This window comes from Lissotriton vulgaris, chromosome 6 (genome assembly GCF_964263255.1).
Source record: "Lissotriton vulgaris chromosome 6, aLisVul1.2, whole genome shotgun sequence".
NCBI classification, from domain to species: domain Eukaryota; kingdom Metazoa; phylum Chordata; class Amphibia; order Caudata; family Salamandridae; genus Lissotriton; species Lissotriton vulgaris.
The window spans coordinates 1,283,270,015-1,283,288,195 of record NC_141694.1 but is presented as its reverse complement, the minus strand read 5'-3'; the positions used below and the strand labels follow the sequence as shown (position 1 = coordinate 1,283,288,195).

Sequence of the window (18,181 nt, the reverse complement as noted above, 5' to 3'; positions counted from 1 at the left end):
CCTATTCTGTAAATCCAGATGTAGGTGGCACAGTAAACAGTGCCACAGGCCCTTAAGAATTTGCTATTTACCACCCAATACTATTGGGTGGTAAATAACGAATTCCTGTGTACATGCACATCTGTGCATGTACACCTGTGCCATGTGGCACACATACATGCCCTAAGGGCATGTATGTGTGCCACATGGCACACAAGCCAGAAACAGGGGTGCTACAGGGTGTCAAAGTGACACCCTGTTTCCCTTGGCAATTCGGTATTTCTACCGATTCGGTAATTACCGAATCTGCATTTTCCATTGATTTCTATGGGCGTCAAGGCCCATAGGAATCAATGGCAAATACCGATTCGGTAATTACCGAATCGGTAAATACCGAATCCTACCGATTCGGTATTTGATACTGAATGATTGCCTACATTAGATTTACCAAATCATGAATACCGAATCGGTAACATTTGGTTTTTATGAATCGGTAAATCTAATTTACCTACATCTAGCCCATATTCTTTTGTATCAGCTGGAAAAATAGCAAAAATACCTGTAACTTTGGTATTATATAAATATATAAATTGGAGAGTTTTGATATTGCTGCAAATAGTGACTACAATCTGACAGTGAAAACGTTGATATTGTTGACCAACCCCATCACTGTCTCCTTTTTTGCAAAAATTGAAAATTCAGAAATATGATTGTATGATGCAATCATGACTCAAATGACAAAACAGGAATGTGCTAGGTCAATTAAAATATGGAAAAGGTAGGCAGTCTGAGACCTGAAAAAATGTCATAAACACAGAATGCAATGTAAGGCTAAAGTTGCTCATGATTTCTCCTAGATACCTTTCACAGTATTGGAGACAGCTGGGGTAGGGGTGAAGATCATTGCCAGTTTGTGGATGCCTACAAAGATGGAAGAACAGGACCTCAATCCTACTCACAAGCACTGCTGCCCATTAATGGTAAGTACAATGACTTCTGTAAAAGAAAATCAATTATGTGTACATTCCAAGTGATATGTACATCCATGTACCTACATTTAGTAATCTCCTAAGTGACAGTGACATATTGATTATACTATTTTATAAATATCTACTATTGGAGAATATTAGAATATTAAAAACACGCACTGTTACCTGTACTGTACTTTTTGGGGAACTTCAGAGTCCGGATCACACACAAACTAATTTGTAAAAGGATTTTGGTGTGCAAAGAACCACCATCATTTTCACAGTTCGATGAGATTGGTTCCTCAGGTATCTAAACATACATATCAGTGATAGGTTTATTTAAATATCCTGCGAATGAGTGCAGGGCCCAATTGTGATTACCCTGTTCTTAATAGGTGGTCTACCTTTATTTCCATTATGTCTGTGACATTATAGATGTAATACTAAAACTATATTTTGCAGTGCATGAGACAGCCTATCTTATGTCTATAGTTGGGGGTCATCTTTCTCCAGGCAATTTGGCAGCTGTCACACTATCACAGGGTGGATTGCATATTGCACTTCAAACTAATATGAAATTAAAGCTTGAGCTCCTCAGAAAGTGATAGTTTGCCAAATGAAAGAAAACCCTCTAGATGCTTCCCTTACAACACAACTAACAAATGGGGTGACTTCCATAAAATATGTCTTTCTGATCATTCTACATTCCAATAACATCCAAAAGATTTCAAGCTTGTCTGTGCTACCTACTGAGTCCTAAGTATCTATTGCTCAGTACTCTGACCCCTTCGTGTCTCCTCGAATCTTTTAGAAGCATAGGTAAGCACTAGTTTGTACATTTGTTCCTTAGTAGAATTCAATATTGGATCAATCTTCATAGTCATACTTTGATTAAATATTCGATTACAAGGCAGAAATAAGGTTTACAGATCATGGATTAAAGTAGATCTGTATACTTATTTCGAAATTTAAAAAATGACATGTTATGATATCATTTCCATCAAGATACGGAAGCGTGCTAATATATGTTGTTTGCACCCTGACTATATACTATAACATGATTATACTTTGCTAAGCGTGCAGAAAAATCTTACTGCTTTGAACGGGTATACTATTAAGAACAATCTTCAGGTGAATCTGGCTGAAGATAAAATTAGCTGTTTCACATGAAAACTACACCTCTACAATAGAAAGAATCATATGACATATGAAAGGATTAAGGTCTACAATACTTGGGGATTGGTTTAACACAATATTAAACTGGAATGGTTTGATGAAACTCTTGCTAGTGATACTATGTTTATTTAAAACACTTTGAAAAGCAAGCAAAAGGTGTTTCCTGTTCTTCTTCATGCTGTTGCGGAATGTCTTAATAAGACTTGGCCAAGAACAGCATTACCAAATGGCAAAGCCTCAGGCATTAGTTAAGTTGGTAATTGACCACGTTACAAGGAGTCTGGTGCCACAAAATCAATAATTATGTACTTGTATAATATGAAATTCCACAGATTGGGGTAATTAGGAAATATGCTGTGGGCTGCAATTTGCTCGAGTGTTCTTACAGGGGTGCAAAATTAAAAAAAAACTTTCTGTATAATCTTTTGAAGTAAATGTACATGGGGAAATTTGTGAAGGCCCACTTTTGCTGAACAATTTGTGTAATTGGTTCCTGAAGGACAAATAGACAAAAAGTATTTCGAGGGTCAAATGCAAGCTTCTCAAAAAATTTGAATACACATAGATGTATGACCATCTCATTATCTCTGAGAATTGAATCATGGAAAATACCATTTTATAGCATGTTGTTTAAATGCTATTTACCAAGAAATGCTGCGATGTTAATAGGAAACTATAGAAGACTTGGACCCGATTTTATTGCTCTGTGCTTTGCTCTGAGCATGTTTATAATAGTTGAGAAGGTTTGAACTGAGGAGATTACTTTTGGATACATGGGTTACACAACAGCTAGTGTGAGAAATGAGGTTGTTGTTTGAGTAGTGTGTGAACCCTTCTCAGGCAACAGCTTTAGTCCCCATCTGGCTGAACCAATAAAGTCACAAAAATAACCTATGTTTAAAACTTTGGTAATGTGACATAAAAGAAGTCAGGCTCACCTTAGAGGCGATGTGTAAAGTATGTATGCATCACTCAAACAGCAATAATTTGAAAACACAAGACAAGGAAATATCCCAAACCAATTTAGAAAAAAAGACTAATATATTTGTTAAAAGCAAAACAACAAACAGCTGATTAGTAGAACTGGAGATATGACATTTTAAAGGTTTAGGTAAAAAAAAGTGCTTAAAAGCCCAAAGCATCAACTGTGGATATTTGGTGACAAGTTCAGGCTGCTGGAATGGAGCACGGGACATATACAGGTACTAGGTTAGGCCAGCAGAGAATTGTACCTTATGTCTTTGAAGTGGGACATTGTGCTGTGTGGTGGCTGTTCCAAGGTGTGATGCGAAGTCCTGTGTCAAGATGCGTCACGCAGCATCGGTTCCAAAGAGGAGCTGCGGGGGCTGTGAGATGAGGTCCACATAAAGTCACATCACGCTACGTTGTTTCTGATCTAAACCAGAGCCAGGCTGGCAAATCAACTTTAATCTCAGATCCAGGGGCCCAGGGCTAGGGAGGCACCACTCGTGGGGGTCAGTAATCACAGCAGGCAGAGTCCAGGTGCAGGGTTCAAGATGATTGGAGCCTTTTTTGCCCTTAGGCTCTCATCAGGATACCAGCCAACTAGGTATTAGAGGCAATCTAGGGGTCCTTGGTTCAAGATGCAGGTCCAGTCCTTCCTAGTCAGGCCAAAGGGCAATAGAGCAGTCCTTCTTGCAGAAAAGTAGCAGAGCAGTCCTTCTTCTGAGTCTTCCACAGGTCCAGAAGCGATCTGTAGAGTGGGTCCAAGGGCGAAAAAGTATACATGGCACCCACTTTGTATTGGGAGAAACTTCTGGAGTTTACCCCTACAGAGGTGTCTGAAATGTCCTGCCTACCTGCCTTGGTCCCTGTCGTCAGTGGGTACAATAGGATGGTGTGAAGTCTTTTGTATGTGAGCTGAGCCAGTGCCTTTGAGGCACAATTGTGATAGGTGACAGCTCCGCCCCTTCTCAAATAAGAGATTGCCCATCCTGCCAACATCAAGACCTCTATTGTGATGCTATCTGTATGGAATACACAAAGGGCAATTGTCAAGAACACCTAGTCATGTGACCCAGGAACATGCTGCAGAAACCAAATGGTTAGGGCAAGAAAATGCCACCTTTCCAAAATTGCCATTTTCAGAATTATAACTTAAAATCTGACTTTACCATTATAGAGAATTTCAAATTACTATTCCTCAGAGACCAAACTTGACTTTCCTACTTGCTCCAGATCAACATCTAGCACTTATTAAAATGTAATATGGTGACAAAATGTTATCTTATAGTAGAGGGAGGACTCATAGTAGTAAAAAATGAAATTGTGAGTCTTTCACAACCAAGACTTGTAAAACGTCAAAGTGCCTGCCCAACTTTTTGATTGAAGGCTGACAGGTCTAACAGCTAGTCTACCAGAATTTGCCTCAAATGACAATCAAATGAGTTACTGTGACATCGAAAACTCTACTCTGGAAAGGGTCAGTGGAGACAGGCTGCAGCCTTAAGAAGCACTTTTGAAATAAACTTAGATGAGGGAATTTGGTGAGGATCCAATTTTGCTGAACAATTAGTTTAACTGGGTGCTGTTAGGCAAATAGAATAAATATCATTTTGAGATTGATATGGAAGGTTTTGACGCATGTAGATAATTGACGCTGTATGCCCAGCTCACGTTTATAGCAGCTCTGATGCTAGCAAGGTGTGAGCTATTTCAATGAAATCTCACAATGCCTGCTAATTAATATACCAGTTCAAAATTACTGTTATCCATGTATGTATATAGTGAAAACCTAGCTCTATGGCAATGGACCCGGTACAAGGGCAGAACCTGTGGGATTATGTAGGAAAATAGGGGGAGGGGAATGATGGGGATAGTCTCTGAGTTAGGGGGTTGTTTTCTTTGAACACATGAATTTTAAGCTATTTCTGAATTGGCCGGAGAGTGTGTCCAATTCCGTTGTCAGTCAGAATGTTGTTTAGAATCCTGGGAGCATGGACAAAGAAGGCTTACCATTGTTTCTTTTTCTTTCCTGCTTTATTTAGGCTCCAGTCTGGCAATGTCTTGTCTTTTAGTCTGGTGCTGTCCTCTTTTAAAAAACAGTATTTTATTAGTTTTAACATTATTACGACATACTATTTACAGGCGTTATCTTAGTATTTTCTAGTCAATTTTTACAGTTTAAAGCTTGTCTTGCACATGGACACAATGATTACAATCGAATAGGCTACGACCTACAAAACCAATACATAGTGTTAGAACTGGGGGTCTCTAGTTGGCAGAGGTAGGTACCTTTGCCCAAATAAGGACCCTTGCTATTAGTCAGGGCAAGGGGTATACACACTCACACCTTAGATAACCCCTGCTCACCCCCTTGGTAGCTTGGCACGAGCAGACAGGCTTGTCCCAAAGGCAATGTGTAAAGTATTTGTACCATCACTCACAGTAACACAGTGAAAACACCCCAAATGGACACCACACCAGTTTAGAAAAATAAAATATCTTTATCTAAACTAAACAAGACCAAAATGACAAAAATCCAACATACAGATACTCAGTAGAATTCCTTTAAAAGGAGTGCTTCCAAAATAAACTTGTAGATGGTAAATGCAACACTTTTCTCTCAAAGTATACCTTAGATGCGTAATGCAGAACAAACAAAAGGGTTGCAGAGACGGTGATGCCTCGATTCTTCCAGTGCTCCGGTTGCGATGCGACAAGATGGCGCTTCAATGCATTGCGACGATCTGGTGTGAAGCGATAAAATGGCGTCTTTGGTGCGATGCGTCAACGTGGTTTCTTGAGCCGTGACAGGCCCTGTGACATGCTTCTCCGGTGATGCAATGGCGATCAGCGGCAGTGGCGACACGCTTCCTTAGCGATGTGACGGTCCGGCGACACGCTTCTCCGGTGATGAGACCGCGAACAGTGGCAGCGGCGACACGCTTACTTGGCGATGCGATGGCGGCTGCGGCAGCGACGCCACGCTTCTCCCTCATTGTGTCACGCTTCCAGCTCCCAGCAGCAAGTGCCTCCCACACAGTTACAGGCACCTCAGGGCTGGTCAGAATTTCCAGCAAGGAAGTCAGGGAAGCTGGGGTGAAGTCCTTTTGTGCCTGGGACTTCATAAACAGGAGGTCAGCTGTTCTAAGGCCCTTGGAGACTTTTCCTTAGGTGGACACAGCAAGCATCAAAGCCCTTCTTCAAGCAGAAGACACAGCACACAGCAAAGTCCATTGATCCTCTCCTCAGCAGAAACAGCAAACTGCAGGCCAGCCCAGATACACAGCAAGGGCATTACTTCTCCGCAGTGTCTTAAGCTGTCCTCTTTGGCAACAGGTTCCTCTTGCTCACAAAGTAGTCTAAAGTTCAGGGGTTTCTGCTCTCATATATATATCCCAAAGGTCTTTGTTCTCTAAGTTATGAGGGGTCCTGGAAACAGTCCAAACCAGTTCTGGGTGCACTCTGCCAGTGCATAACTTCTTCCTTTGTCATTTTGAGCCAGGGTCATCAGACGCACCACAGGAGGTGGAGCCAGCATTGTGGAAAGCAGGCACAGCCGTATTCAGGCCCAGGTGCTACTCCTCCCACCACTCCAAATGCAGATAGGCCTCTTCTGCTTAGTGCTAACTCACCCAGACTCCTGGAGCCATCCCAGCCTCTGTCACTCTCAAACCAGACAGTCAATCCACAAACAGGTAGAGGCACACAGAAAGGCTAAACAAGAAAATAGCACTTCCTACAAGTGCTATTTTCAATCACAGAATTCAGGGATACCAGACTCCAATTTTCTATCTCACTCCTATTGGAGGATATGCAGGTAAACATGTTACACAGCATTCTCCATTCCGTCCTACGGGCAAGATAGCCTTTCAATAGCGACAAACGAAATTAGCAGTATTTCATTATCAGGACCTTACACACACTAGTACATGTCCTACCTTTTACATACACTGCACCCTGCCCAGGGGAGTACCTTGGACCTACCATAGGGGTGTCCTAGGTGTAAGAAAAGGGAAGGGTAAGGCTTGGCAAGTGGGTACACTGGCCGGGTCGACATGGCAGTTAACAAACTGAGACCTCTTTTCAGGACTACTTAAGTGGATGGCACAATCAGTACTGCAAGCCCACTAGTAGCATTTGAATTACCAGCCCTGGCACACTTAGTGCACTTTACTAGGGACCTACTGGTAAGAAGAATATGCCAATCATGGGTAGCCAATCACAATAACAATTTACATAGGAAGCACTTGCACTTTGGCACCGATCAGCAGTGGCAAAGTGCCCAATGCATCGAAACCAGCAAAAATGAAATGCAGCACAGTGTCAAAAATACAGGAGGCAGAGGCAAAATGTCTGGGGAAACAATACAAAGGATGCCAGGCCTAAGACATAGGTTATTCATTGCAATGTACTCAGATCATAGACATGGTATTCAGTCTGTACTGTAATCAATCATTCCATGGCCTTTTCACCCTCTGTTTCCCCTGTTTCCTTGCAAACTAGGAAATGTTGGTATATTCCTGTGAAGCATTTGGGACAACTCTGAGGTGGTAATAGCTCATTGTATAAGTCTGATTGTGTATTGCAATGGAGCATATCGGAGGCCCAATAATTTATCGTTGGTACTAGTCCTTTCGCCCATCTCATCAAAACACTTTGTTTAGCCAATAGCAGCCCTTTCGCTACCAATTTCCTAATACCTTTATTTATCTCCATATATAACCCTAGCTGGGCCAGCATAGGGCTGGACGCAAGGGTATGTCCAGTTATCTCACATAGTTTATGAAAGATTCCCTCTAAAAAAACTCAGGATTCTCAGGCAATACCATGCAACATACATAAATCCAGCTGTCTGTTCCGTGCATTGATGATATGTTGCAGAGATCCGCAGTGCATATTGTCAAAGTTTTTCTGGTGTGTAATACACTCTATTTATGTATTTGAAGTGTATCAGCCTTCGTCTACTATTTGGAGATGCGCGCTTAGTGACTGTGAAACAGTATTGACTGATCTTTTTGTTAATCACTACATCAAAGTCTTTTTGCCAGTCCTGTTGAATTTTTAGTAATAGCGTATCCTTAAAGTCCTGAGCTAAACCATACATTCTGGTTACTAACTTCTGGGGATAGTTGCCTGTATGATTTATGAGACTATCTGTATCTTTGCAGGCTCCTGCAGTTCGTCTCTCAGCGCTTCAAGCCACGCATGTCTTGTCCTGAGATAGTGAAATCGGTCTAGCGGTGATGTAACTATCCCTTGTTTTGGCATATCTTCCGATCTGCAAACCACTCCAGTATAAAAAAAATCCCCCAACTGCACTCTACCTATTTCTCGCAGTGCGCCAGCTACTTCTTTGTCCTTGCCCGTTGTAAACCACGTACACCACTCCAGTGGGATAGATACTGAATATTGCAGCATACCTGCCTGTTTTTCCAGCAGGATTTCCCATGCATGGGTTGTGGCATTGAAGGAGTCTAAAACACCATGCTTCCTTTTGGGTGGGTGGAAAATCACTTGCGGGAGGGTAACAGGGTCAGCCGCTTTTCTTTCAATGTACCAGTGCGGTAAGTCCTATAGCCGTGCATTCAAATGTATGCATGTGAGGCTTGAGCTACCCCATGCTATAGTTCAGGTGCATTGAGGCCCCCCACGGAGTAAGGTGACGTCAATGTTTCCCACTTAACCCTCGGCTGTTTGCCCGCCCACGCTAGCCTAATCATCATGGATGTTAGTGTAGTTAATATATGCCCCAGGAAAGTTATAGGTAAATTTAAGAATAGAAAGAGAAATCTTGACAGGATGACTAGTTTCATAAAAGAGATGTGTCCCAATAGCAAAATGAGTAGTTTAATCCGTCTGTCTATGTCCTCTTCGGGTTTAGAAATAGCCTTCCCAAAGTTCTCAGTAAGCACCGTGGCAGAGTTTGTGTGAGTTTTAACTCCCAGACAGCGTATTGAGTCCATGGACCATTGCACAGGAATGTCAAGCTGTATCAGAGTAGTGCAAGGGGTTAAAGGAAAAATATTGGATATCAAACAATTAATACAGAGTCCTGAGACCTGCCCAACTTGTGTAATTTCTGAGAGAAGAGGTCTGAGATTTCTTTCCGGCTCACGGACATATATCAAGGTGTCATCCACATATATCAACACTATTATTGGTATCCTGGAAATCACACTGCCTTGTGCCCGTGGTATTCCCTTAATGCACTCAGGAGTGGTTCCGCAACTAGTGTGTATAGCAAAAGGGATAGAGGACACCCCTGGCGGGTTCCTCATAACATACCTATGGGGCTGGTGACGGTGCTGCCCACCCGCACTCTTGCCCTCGGCGCTGTGTAAAGTATCATGACCAATCGTAGGAACACCTCCCCCACCCTTTTTAGGACTCATTTCATGAATGCCCACTCCACTGAGTTAAATGCCTTTTCGGCATCCAGGAACACTGCTGCAGCTTTGACTGCTAAGTATATCTTTGGATGGCTCTGAAAATAGTGCGACATTATAGATGTAATACTAAAACTATATTTTGCAGTGCATGAGACAGCCTATCTTATGTCTATAGTTGGGGGTCATCTTTCTCCAGGCAATTTGGCAGCTGTCACACTATCACAGGGTGGATTGCATATTGCACTTCAAACTAAAATGAAATTAAAGTTTGAGCTCCTCAGAAAGTGATAGTTTGCCAAATGAAAGAAACCCCTCTAGATGCTTCCCTTACAACACAATTAACAAATGGGGTGATTTCCATGAAATATGTCTTTCTGATCATTCTACATTCTAATAACATCCAAAAGATTTCAAGCTTGTCTGTGCTACCTACTGAGTCCTAAGTATCTATTGCTCGGTACTCTGACCCCTTCGTGTCTCCTGGAATCATTTAGAAGCATAGGCAAGCACTAGTTTGTACATTGGTTCCTTAGTAGAATTCAATATTGGATCAATCTTCGTTGTCATACTTTGATTAAATATTCGATTACAAGGCAGAAATATCTTGCAAGGTTTACAGATCATGGATTAAAGTAGATCTGTATACTTATTTTGAAATTTAAAAAATGACATGCTATGATATCATTTCCATCAAGATACGGAAGCGTGCTAATATATGTTGTTTGCACCCTGACTATATACTATAACATGATTATACTTTGCTAAGCGTGCAGAAAAATCTTACTGCTTTGAACGGGTATACTATTAAGAACAATCTTCAGGTGAATCTGGCTAAAGATAAAATTGGCTGTTTCACATGAAAAATACACCTCTACAATAGAAAGAATCATATGACATATGAAAGGATTAAGGCCTACAATACTTGGGGATTGGATTAACACAATATTAAACTGGAATGGTTTGATGAAACTCTTGCTAGTGATACTATGTTTATTTAAAACACTTTGAAAAGCATGCAAAAGGTTTTCCTGTTCTTCTTCATACTGTTGCGGAATGTCTTAATAAGACTTGGTCAAGAATAGCATTACCAAATGGCAAAGCCTCAGGCATTAGTTAAGTTGGTAATTGGCCACGTTACAAGGAGTCTGGTGCCGCAAAATCAATAATTATGTACTTGTGTAATATGAAATTCCACAGATTGGGGTAATTAGGAAATATGCTGTGGGCTGAAATTTGCTCGAGTGTTCTTACAGGGGTGCAACATTTAAAAAAAACTTTCTGTATAATCTTTTAAAGTAAATGTACATGGGGAAATGTGTGAAGGCCCACTTTTGCTGAACAATTTGTGTAATTGGTTCCTGAAGGACAAATAGACAAAATGTATTTCGAGGGTCAAATGCAAGCTTCTCAAAAACCATCTCATGATCTCTGAGAATTGAATCATGGAAAATACAATTTTATAGCATGTTGTTTAAATGCAATTTACCAAGAAATGCTGCGATGTTAATAGGAAACTATAGAAGACTTGGATCCTATTTTATTGCTCTGTGCTTTGCTCTGAGCATGTTTATAATAGTTGAGAAGGTTTGAACTGAGGAGATTACTTTTGGATACATGGGTTACACAACAGCTAGTGTGAGAAATGAGGTTGTTGTTTGAGTAGTGTGTGAACCCTTCTCAGGCAACAGCTTTAGTCCCCATCTGGCTGAACCAATAAAGTCACAAAAATAGCCTATGTTTAAAACTCTGGTAATGTGACATAAAAGAAGTCAGGCTCACCTTAGAGGCGATGTGTAAAGTATGTATGCATCACTCAAACAGCAATAATTTGAAAACACAAGACAAGGAAATATCCCAAACCAATTTAGAAAAAAAGACTAATATATTTGTTGAAAGCAAAACAACAAACAGCTGATTAGTAGAACTGGAGATATGACATTTTAAAGGTTTAGGTAAAAAAAAAGTGCTTAAAAGCCCAAAGCATCAACTGTGGATATTTGGTGACAAGTTCAGGCTGCTGGAATGGAGCACGGGACATATACAGGTACTAGGTTAGGCCAGCAGAGAATTGTACCTTATGTCTTTGAAGTGGGACATTGTGCTGTGTGGTGGCTGTTCCAAGGTGTGATGCGAAGTCCTTTGTCAAGATGCGTCACGCAGCATCGGTTCCAAAGAGGAGCTGCGGGGGCTGTGAGATGAGGTCCACATAAAGTCACATCACGCTACATTGTTTCTGATCTAAACCAGAGCCAGGCTGGCAAATCAACTTTAATCTCAGATCCAGGGGCCCAGGGCTAGGGAGGCACCACTCGTGGGGGTCAGTAATCACAGCAGGCAGAGTCCAGGTGCAGGGTTCAAGATGATTGGAGCCTTTTTTACCCTTAGGCTCCCATCAGGATACCAGCCAACTAGGTATTAGAGGCAATCTAGGGGTCCTTGGTTCAAGATGTAGGTCCAGTCCTTCCTAGTCAGGCCAAAGGGCAATAGAGCAGTCCTTCTTGCAGAAAAGTAGCAGAGCAGTCCTTCTTCTGAGTCTTCCACAGGTCCAGAAGCGATCTGTAGAGTGGGTCCAAGGGCGAAAAAGTATACATGGCACCCACTTTGTATTGGGAGAAACTTCTGGAGTTTACCCCTACAGAGGTGTCTGAAATGTCCTGCCTACCTGCCTTGGTCCCTGTCGTCAGTGGGTACAATAGGATGGTGTGAAGTCTTTTGTATGTGAGCTGAGCCAGTGCCTTTGAGGCACAATTGTGGTAGGTGACAGCTCCACCCCTTCTCAAATAAGAGACTGCCCATCCTGCCAACATCAATACCTCTATTGTGATGCTATCTGTATGGAATACACGAAGGGCAATTGTCAAGAACACCTAGTCATGTGACCCAGGAACATGCTGCAGAGACCAAATGGTTAGGGCAAGAAAATGCCAACTTTCCAAAATTGCCATTTTCAGAATTATAACTTAAAATCTGACTTTACCATTACAGAATTTCAAATTACTATTCCGCAGGCACCAAACTTGACTTTCCTACTTGCTCCAGATCAAAAGCTAGCACTTATTAAAATGTAATATGGTGACAAAATGTTATCTTATAGGAGAGGTAGGACTCATAGTAGTGAAAAAAGAAATTGTGAGTTTTCCACAACCAAGACTTGTAAAACGTCAAAGTGCCTGCCCAACTTTTTGATTGAAGGCTGGCAGGTCTAACAGCTAGTCTACCATAATTTGCCTCAAATGACAATCAAATGAGTTACTGTGACATCGAAAACTCTACTCTGGAAGAGGTCAGTGGAGACAGGCTGCAGCCTTAAGAAGCACTTTTGAAATAAACTTAGATTAGGGAATTTGGTGAGGATCCAATTTTGCTGAACAATTAGTTTAACTGGGTGCTGTTAGGCAAATAGAATAAATAGCATTTTGAGATTGATATGGAAGGTTTTGACGCATGTAGATAATTGAAGCTGTATGCCCAGCTCACGTTTATAGCAGCTCTGATGCTAGCAAGGTGTGAGCTATTTCAATGAAATCTCACAATGCCTGCTAATTAATATACCAGTTCAAAATTACTGTTATCCATGTATGTATATAGTGAAAACCTAGCTATATGGCAATGGACCCCATACAAGAGCAGAACCCGTGGGATTATGTAGGAAAATAGGGGGAGGGGAATGATGGGGATAGTCTCTGAGTTAGGGGGTTGTTTTCTTTGAACACATGAATTTTAAGCTATTTCTGAATTGGCCGGAGAGTGTGTCCAATTCCGTTGTCAGTCAGAATGTTGTTTAGAATCCTGGGAGCATGGACAAAGAAGGCTTACCATTGTTTCTTTTTCTTTCCTGCTTTATTTAGGCTCCAGTCTGGCAATGTCTTGTCTTTTAGTCTGGTGCTGTCCTCTTTTAAAAAACAGTATTTTATTAGTTTTAACATCATTACGACATACTGTTTACAGGCGTTATCTTACATGTCAGTATTTTCTAGTCAATTTTTACAATTTAAAGCTTGTCTTGCACATGGACACAATGATTACAATCGAATAGGCTACGACCTACAAAACCAATACATAGTGTTAGAACTGGGGGTCTCTAGTTGGCAGAGGTAGGTACCTTTGGCCAAATAGGGACCCTTGCTAATAGTCAGGGCAAGGGGTATACACACTCACACCTTAGATAACCCTGCTCACCCCCTTGGTAGCTTGGCACGAGCAGACAGGCTTGTCCCAAAGACTATGTGTAAAGTATTTGTACCATCACTCACAGTAACACAGTGAAAACACCCCAAATGGACACCACACCAGTTTAGAAATATCTTTATCTAAACTAAACAAGACCAAAATGACAAAAATCCAACATACAGATACTCAGTAGAATGCCTTTAAAAGGAGAGCTGCCAAAATAAACTTATAGATGGTAAATGCAACACTTTTCTATCAAAGTATACCTTAGATGCGTAATGCAGAACAAACAAAAGGGTTGCAGAGAAGGTGAAGACTCGAGTCTTCCTGCGCTCCGGTTGCGATGCGACAAGATGGCGCCTCAATGCATTGCGACGATCTGGTGTGAAGCGATAAAATGGCATCTTTGGTGCGATGCGTCAACGTGGTTTCTGGAGCCGTGGCAGGCCCTGTGACATGCTTCTCCGGTGATGCAATGGCGATCAGCGGCAGTGGCGACACGCTTCCTTAGCGATGTGACGGTCTGGCGACATGCTTCTCCGGTGATGAGACAGCGAACAGTGGCAGCGGCGACACGCTTACTTGGCGATGCAATGGCGGCTGCCGCAGTGACGCCACGCTTCTCCCTCACGCTTGCAGCTCCCAGCAGCAAGTGCCTCCCACACAGTCACAGGCACCTCAGGGCTGGTCAGAACTTCCAGCAAGGAAGTGAGGGAAGCTGGGGTGAAGTCCTTTTGTGCCTGGGACTTCATAAACAGGAGGTCAGCTGTTCTAAGGCCCTTGGAGACTTTTCCTTAGGTGGACACAGCACGCAGAAAAGCCCTTCTTCAAGCAGAAGACACAGCACACAGCAAAGTCCCTTGATCCTCTCCTCAGCAGAAACCGCAAACTGCAGGCCAGCCCAGATACACAGCAAGGGCAGTACTTCTCCTCAGTGTCTTAAGCTGTCCTCTTTGGCAACAGGTTCCTCTTGCTCACAAAGTAGTCTAAAGTTCATGGGTTTCAGCTCTCATATATATACCCCAAAGGTCTTTCTTCTCTAAGTGTGAGGGGTCCCGGAAACAGTCCAAACCAGTTCTGGGTGCACTCTGCCAGTGCATAACTTCTTCCTTTGTCATTTTGGGCCAGGGTCATCAGACGCACCACAGGAGGTGGAGCCAGCATTGTGGAAATCCGGCACAGCCGTATTCAGGCCCAGGTGCTACTCCTCCCACCACTCCAAATGCAGATAGGCCTCTTCTGCTTAGTGCTAACTCACCCAGACTCCTGGAGCCATCCCAGCCCCTGTCACTCTCAAACCAGACAGTCAATCCACAAACAGGTAGAGGCACACAGAAAGGTTGAACAAGAAAATAGCACTTCCTACAAGTGCTATTTTCAATCACAGAATTCAGGGATACCAGACTCCAATTTTCTATCTCACTCCTATTGGAAGATATGCAGTTAAACATGTTACACAGCATTCCCCATTCCGTCCTACGGGCAAGATAGCCTTTCAATAGCGACAAACAAAATTAGCAGTATTTCATTATCAGGACCTTACACACACTAGTACATGTCCTACCTTTTACATACACTGCACCCTGCCCAGGGGAGTACCTTGGACCTACCATAGGGGTGTCCTAGGTATAAGAAAAGGGAAGGGTAAGGCTTGGCAAGTGGGTACACTGGCCGGGTCGACATGGCAGTTAACAAACTGGGACCTCTTTTCAGGACTACTTATGTGGATGGCACAATCAGTACTGCAAGCCCACTAGTAGCATTTGAATTACCAGCCCTGGCACACTTAGTGCACTTTACTAGGGACCTACTGGTAAGAAAAATATGCCAATCATGGATAGCCAATCACAATAACAATTTACATAGGAAGCGCTTGCACTTTGGCACCGATCAGCAGTGGCAAAGTGCCCAAAGCATCGAAACCAGCAAAAATGAAATGCAGCACAGTGTCAAAAATACAGGCGGCAGAGGCAAAAAGTCAGGGGAAACCATGCAAAGGATGCCAAGCCTAAGACATAGGTTATTCATTGCAATGTACTCAGATCATAGACATGGTATTCAGTCTGTTCTGTAATCAATCATTCCATGGCCTTTTCACCCTCTGTTTCCCCTGTTTCCTTGCAAACTAGGAAATGTTGGTATATTCCTGTGAAGCATTTGGGACAACTCTGAGGTGGTAATAGCTCATTGTATAAGTCTGATTGTGTATTGCAATGGAGCATATCGGAGGCCCAATAATTTATCGTTGGTACTAGTCCTTTCGCCCATCTCATCAAAACACTTTGTTTGGCCAATAGCAGCCCTTTTGCTACCAATTTCCTAATACCTTTATTTATCTCCATATATAACCCTAGCTGGGCCAGCATAGGGCTGGGCTCAAGGGTTTGTCCAGTTATCTCACATAGTTTATGAAAGATTCCCTCTAAAAAAACTCAGAATTCTCAGGCAATACCATGCAACACACTGTGTGCCTCTACCTCTACTAAAGTCATGGATAACATCCGCAGAAAAGTGGATTTGGGTCAAACCACCGTGCTGGTACTGCTGGACCTTACAGCGGCATTCCACACCCTGTCTCCCCTCACTTTAACATCCAGGTTAAGGGAGGCAGGGGTTGAAGGACCGGCCCTCAGTCTCCTGAGCTCCTTCTTACACCAACGAGAGCAGCGTGTCATGCTAGGTGAATACCTCTCCCCTGCTAAGTCTTTGCAATGTGGGGTGCCACAGGGGTCGGCATTGAGCCCGACCCTGTTCAATATCTACGTGGCCCCCCTTGCAAGACTAGTAAGATCTCAGGGGATGGAGGTAGTGTCGTATGCCGACGACACGCAGATTATGGTATCCCTGACCCACTCTGTGAATGAAGCCGCGTCAAACTTTAGAGCCTGCAAGCAACTTGTTGCAGAGTGGATGGTTTCCAACTCCCTAAAGTTGAACGGGGATAAGACAGAGGTCTTGGTCTTTGGGAAAGATCAGGGCATGTGGTCAGATGAGTGGTGGCCTCCCTCTTTAGGCATCTGCCCCACACCTACACAATCTGCCAGGAACCTTGGTGTCATCTTTGACACCCAACTCTCGATGGAGCTTCAGGTCAACAGAACGGTGGCTACCTGTTGGGGCGTCATCAAGACCCTGAAAAGGATCGTCCATTATCTTTCCCCACAGGCGCGGAAACAGGTGGTGATCGCCCTTGTTGGTTCAAGACTCGATTATTGTAATTCACTTTACGCCGGGGCCAACAAGGGCCTTCTGCAGCGCCTGCAGGTTATACAAAATGCGGCAGCACGCTTTGCCCTTGCCCTGCCTTGGTTGTCATCTATGACCTTGGCAAGGAAGAATCTCCATTGGCTCCCTATTCCCTCAAGGATCACGTTCAAACTTCTCTGTCTAACATATAAGGCTTTAACTGCAGGTTCGGCTGATGCCCTTGGATCCCTACTCACTAGATATGTCCCGAACAGATGCCTACGCTCCAGTGAGCTCAACCAACTGGTAACCCCTCGAGCCAAGAAGGCTAGATGGGGGAGCAAAGCTTTTTCCATACTGGCACCCCAGATGTGGAATTCACTCCCCCTGGAGATTAAGTCACTGCCTTCTCTTGACCTTTTCAGGAAGTCACTGAAAACTTGGCTTTTTATTAAAGCATACCAGTAAGCTCTGTTTCTGACTGCTGACAGTCTGATATTTGATTTAGGCGCCTTGACGCCCATCGGGCATAGCTGCGCAATACAAATGCCATTTCATTCATTCATTCATTCAACATACATAAATCCAGCTGTCTGTTCCGTGCATTGATGATATGTTGCAGAGACCCGCAGTGCATATTTTCAACGTTTTTCTGGTGTGTAATACACTCTATTTATGTATTTGAAGTGTATCAGCCTGTGTCTACTATTTGGAGATGTGCGCTTAGTGACTGTGCAACAGTATTGACTGATCTTTTTGTTAATCACTTCATCAAAGTCTTTTTGCCAGTCCTGTTGAATTTTTAGTAATAGTGTATCCTTAAAGTCCTGAGCTAAACCATACATTCTGGTTACTAACTTCTGGGGATAGTTGTCTGTATGATTTATGAGACTATCTGTATCTTTGCAGGCTCCTGCAGTTCGTCTCTCAGCGCTTCAAGCCACGCATGTCTTGTCCTGAGATAGTGAAATCGGTCTAGCAGTGATGTAACTATCCCTTGTTTTGGTATATCTTCCGATCTGCAAACCACTCCAGTATAAAAAAAATCCCCCAACTGCACTCTACCTATTTCTCGCAGTGCCCTAGCTACTTCTTTGTCCTTGCCTGTTGTAAACCACGTACACCACTCCAGTGGGATAGATACTGATTATTGCAGCATACCTGCCTGTTTTTCCAGCAGGATTTCCCATGCATGGGTTGTGGCATTGAAGGAGTCTAAAACACCATGCTTCCTTTTGGGTGGGTGGAAAATCACTTGCGGGAGGGTAACAGGGTCAGCCGCTTTTCTTTCAATGTACCAGTGCGGTAAGTCCTATGGCCATGCATCCAAATGTTTGCATTTGAGGC

The 18,181-nt window shown here is 42.9% G+C and overlaps 1 protein-coding gene across 2 annotated transcripts in view; it reads left to right on the top strand.

Moving 5' to 3' along the window:
* The window catches only part of FNDC1 (fibronectin type III domain containing 1), a 1,121,378-nt gene that overhangs the window by 1,089,887 nt on the left and 13,310 nt on the right, over positions 1 to 18,181 (top strand). For both annotated transcript variants that reach the window (XR_015296657.1, XM_086927416.1), the window contains exon 19: positions 837 to 959. Coding sequence is in view for 1 of the 2 variants with exons in the window: in XM_086927416.1 (XP_086783542.1) it covers positions 837 to 959 (123 nt within the window). In the remaining variant the exon portion in view is untranslated. The remainder of the gene's footprint in view (positions 1 to 836; positions 960 to 18,181) is intronic.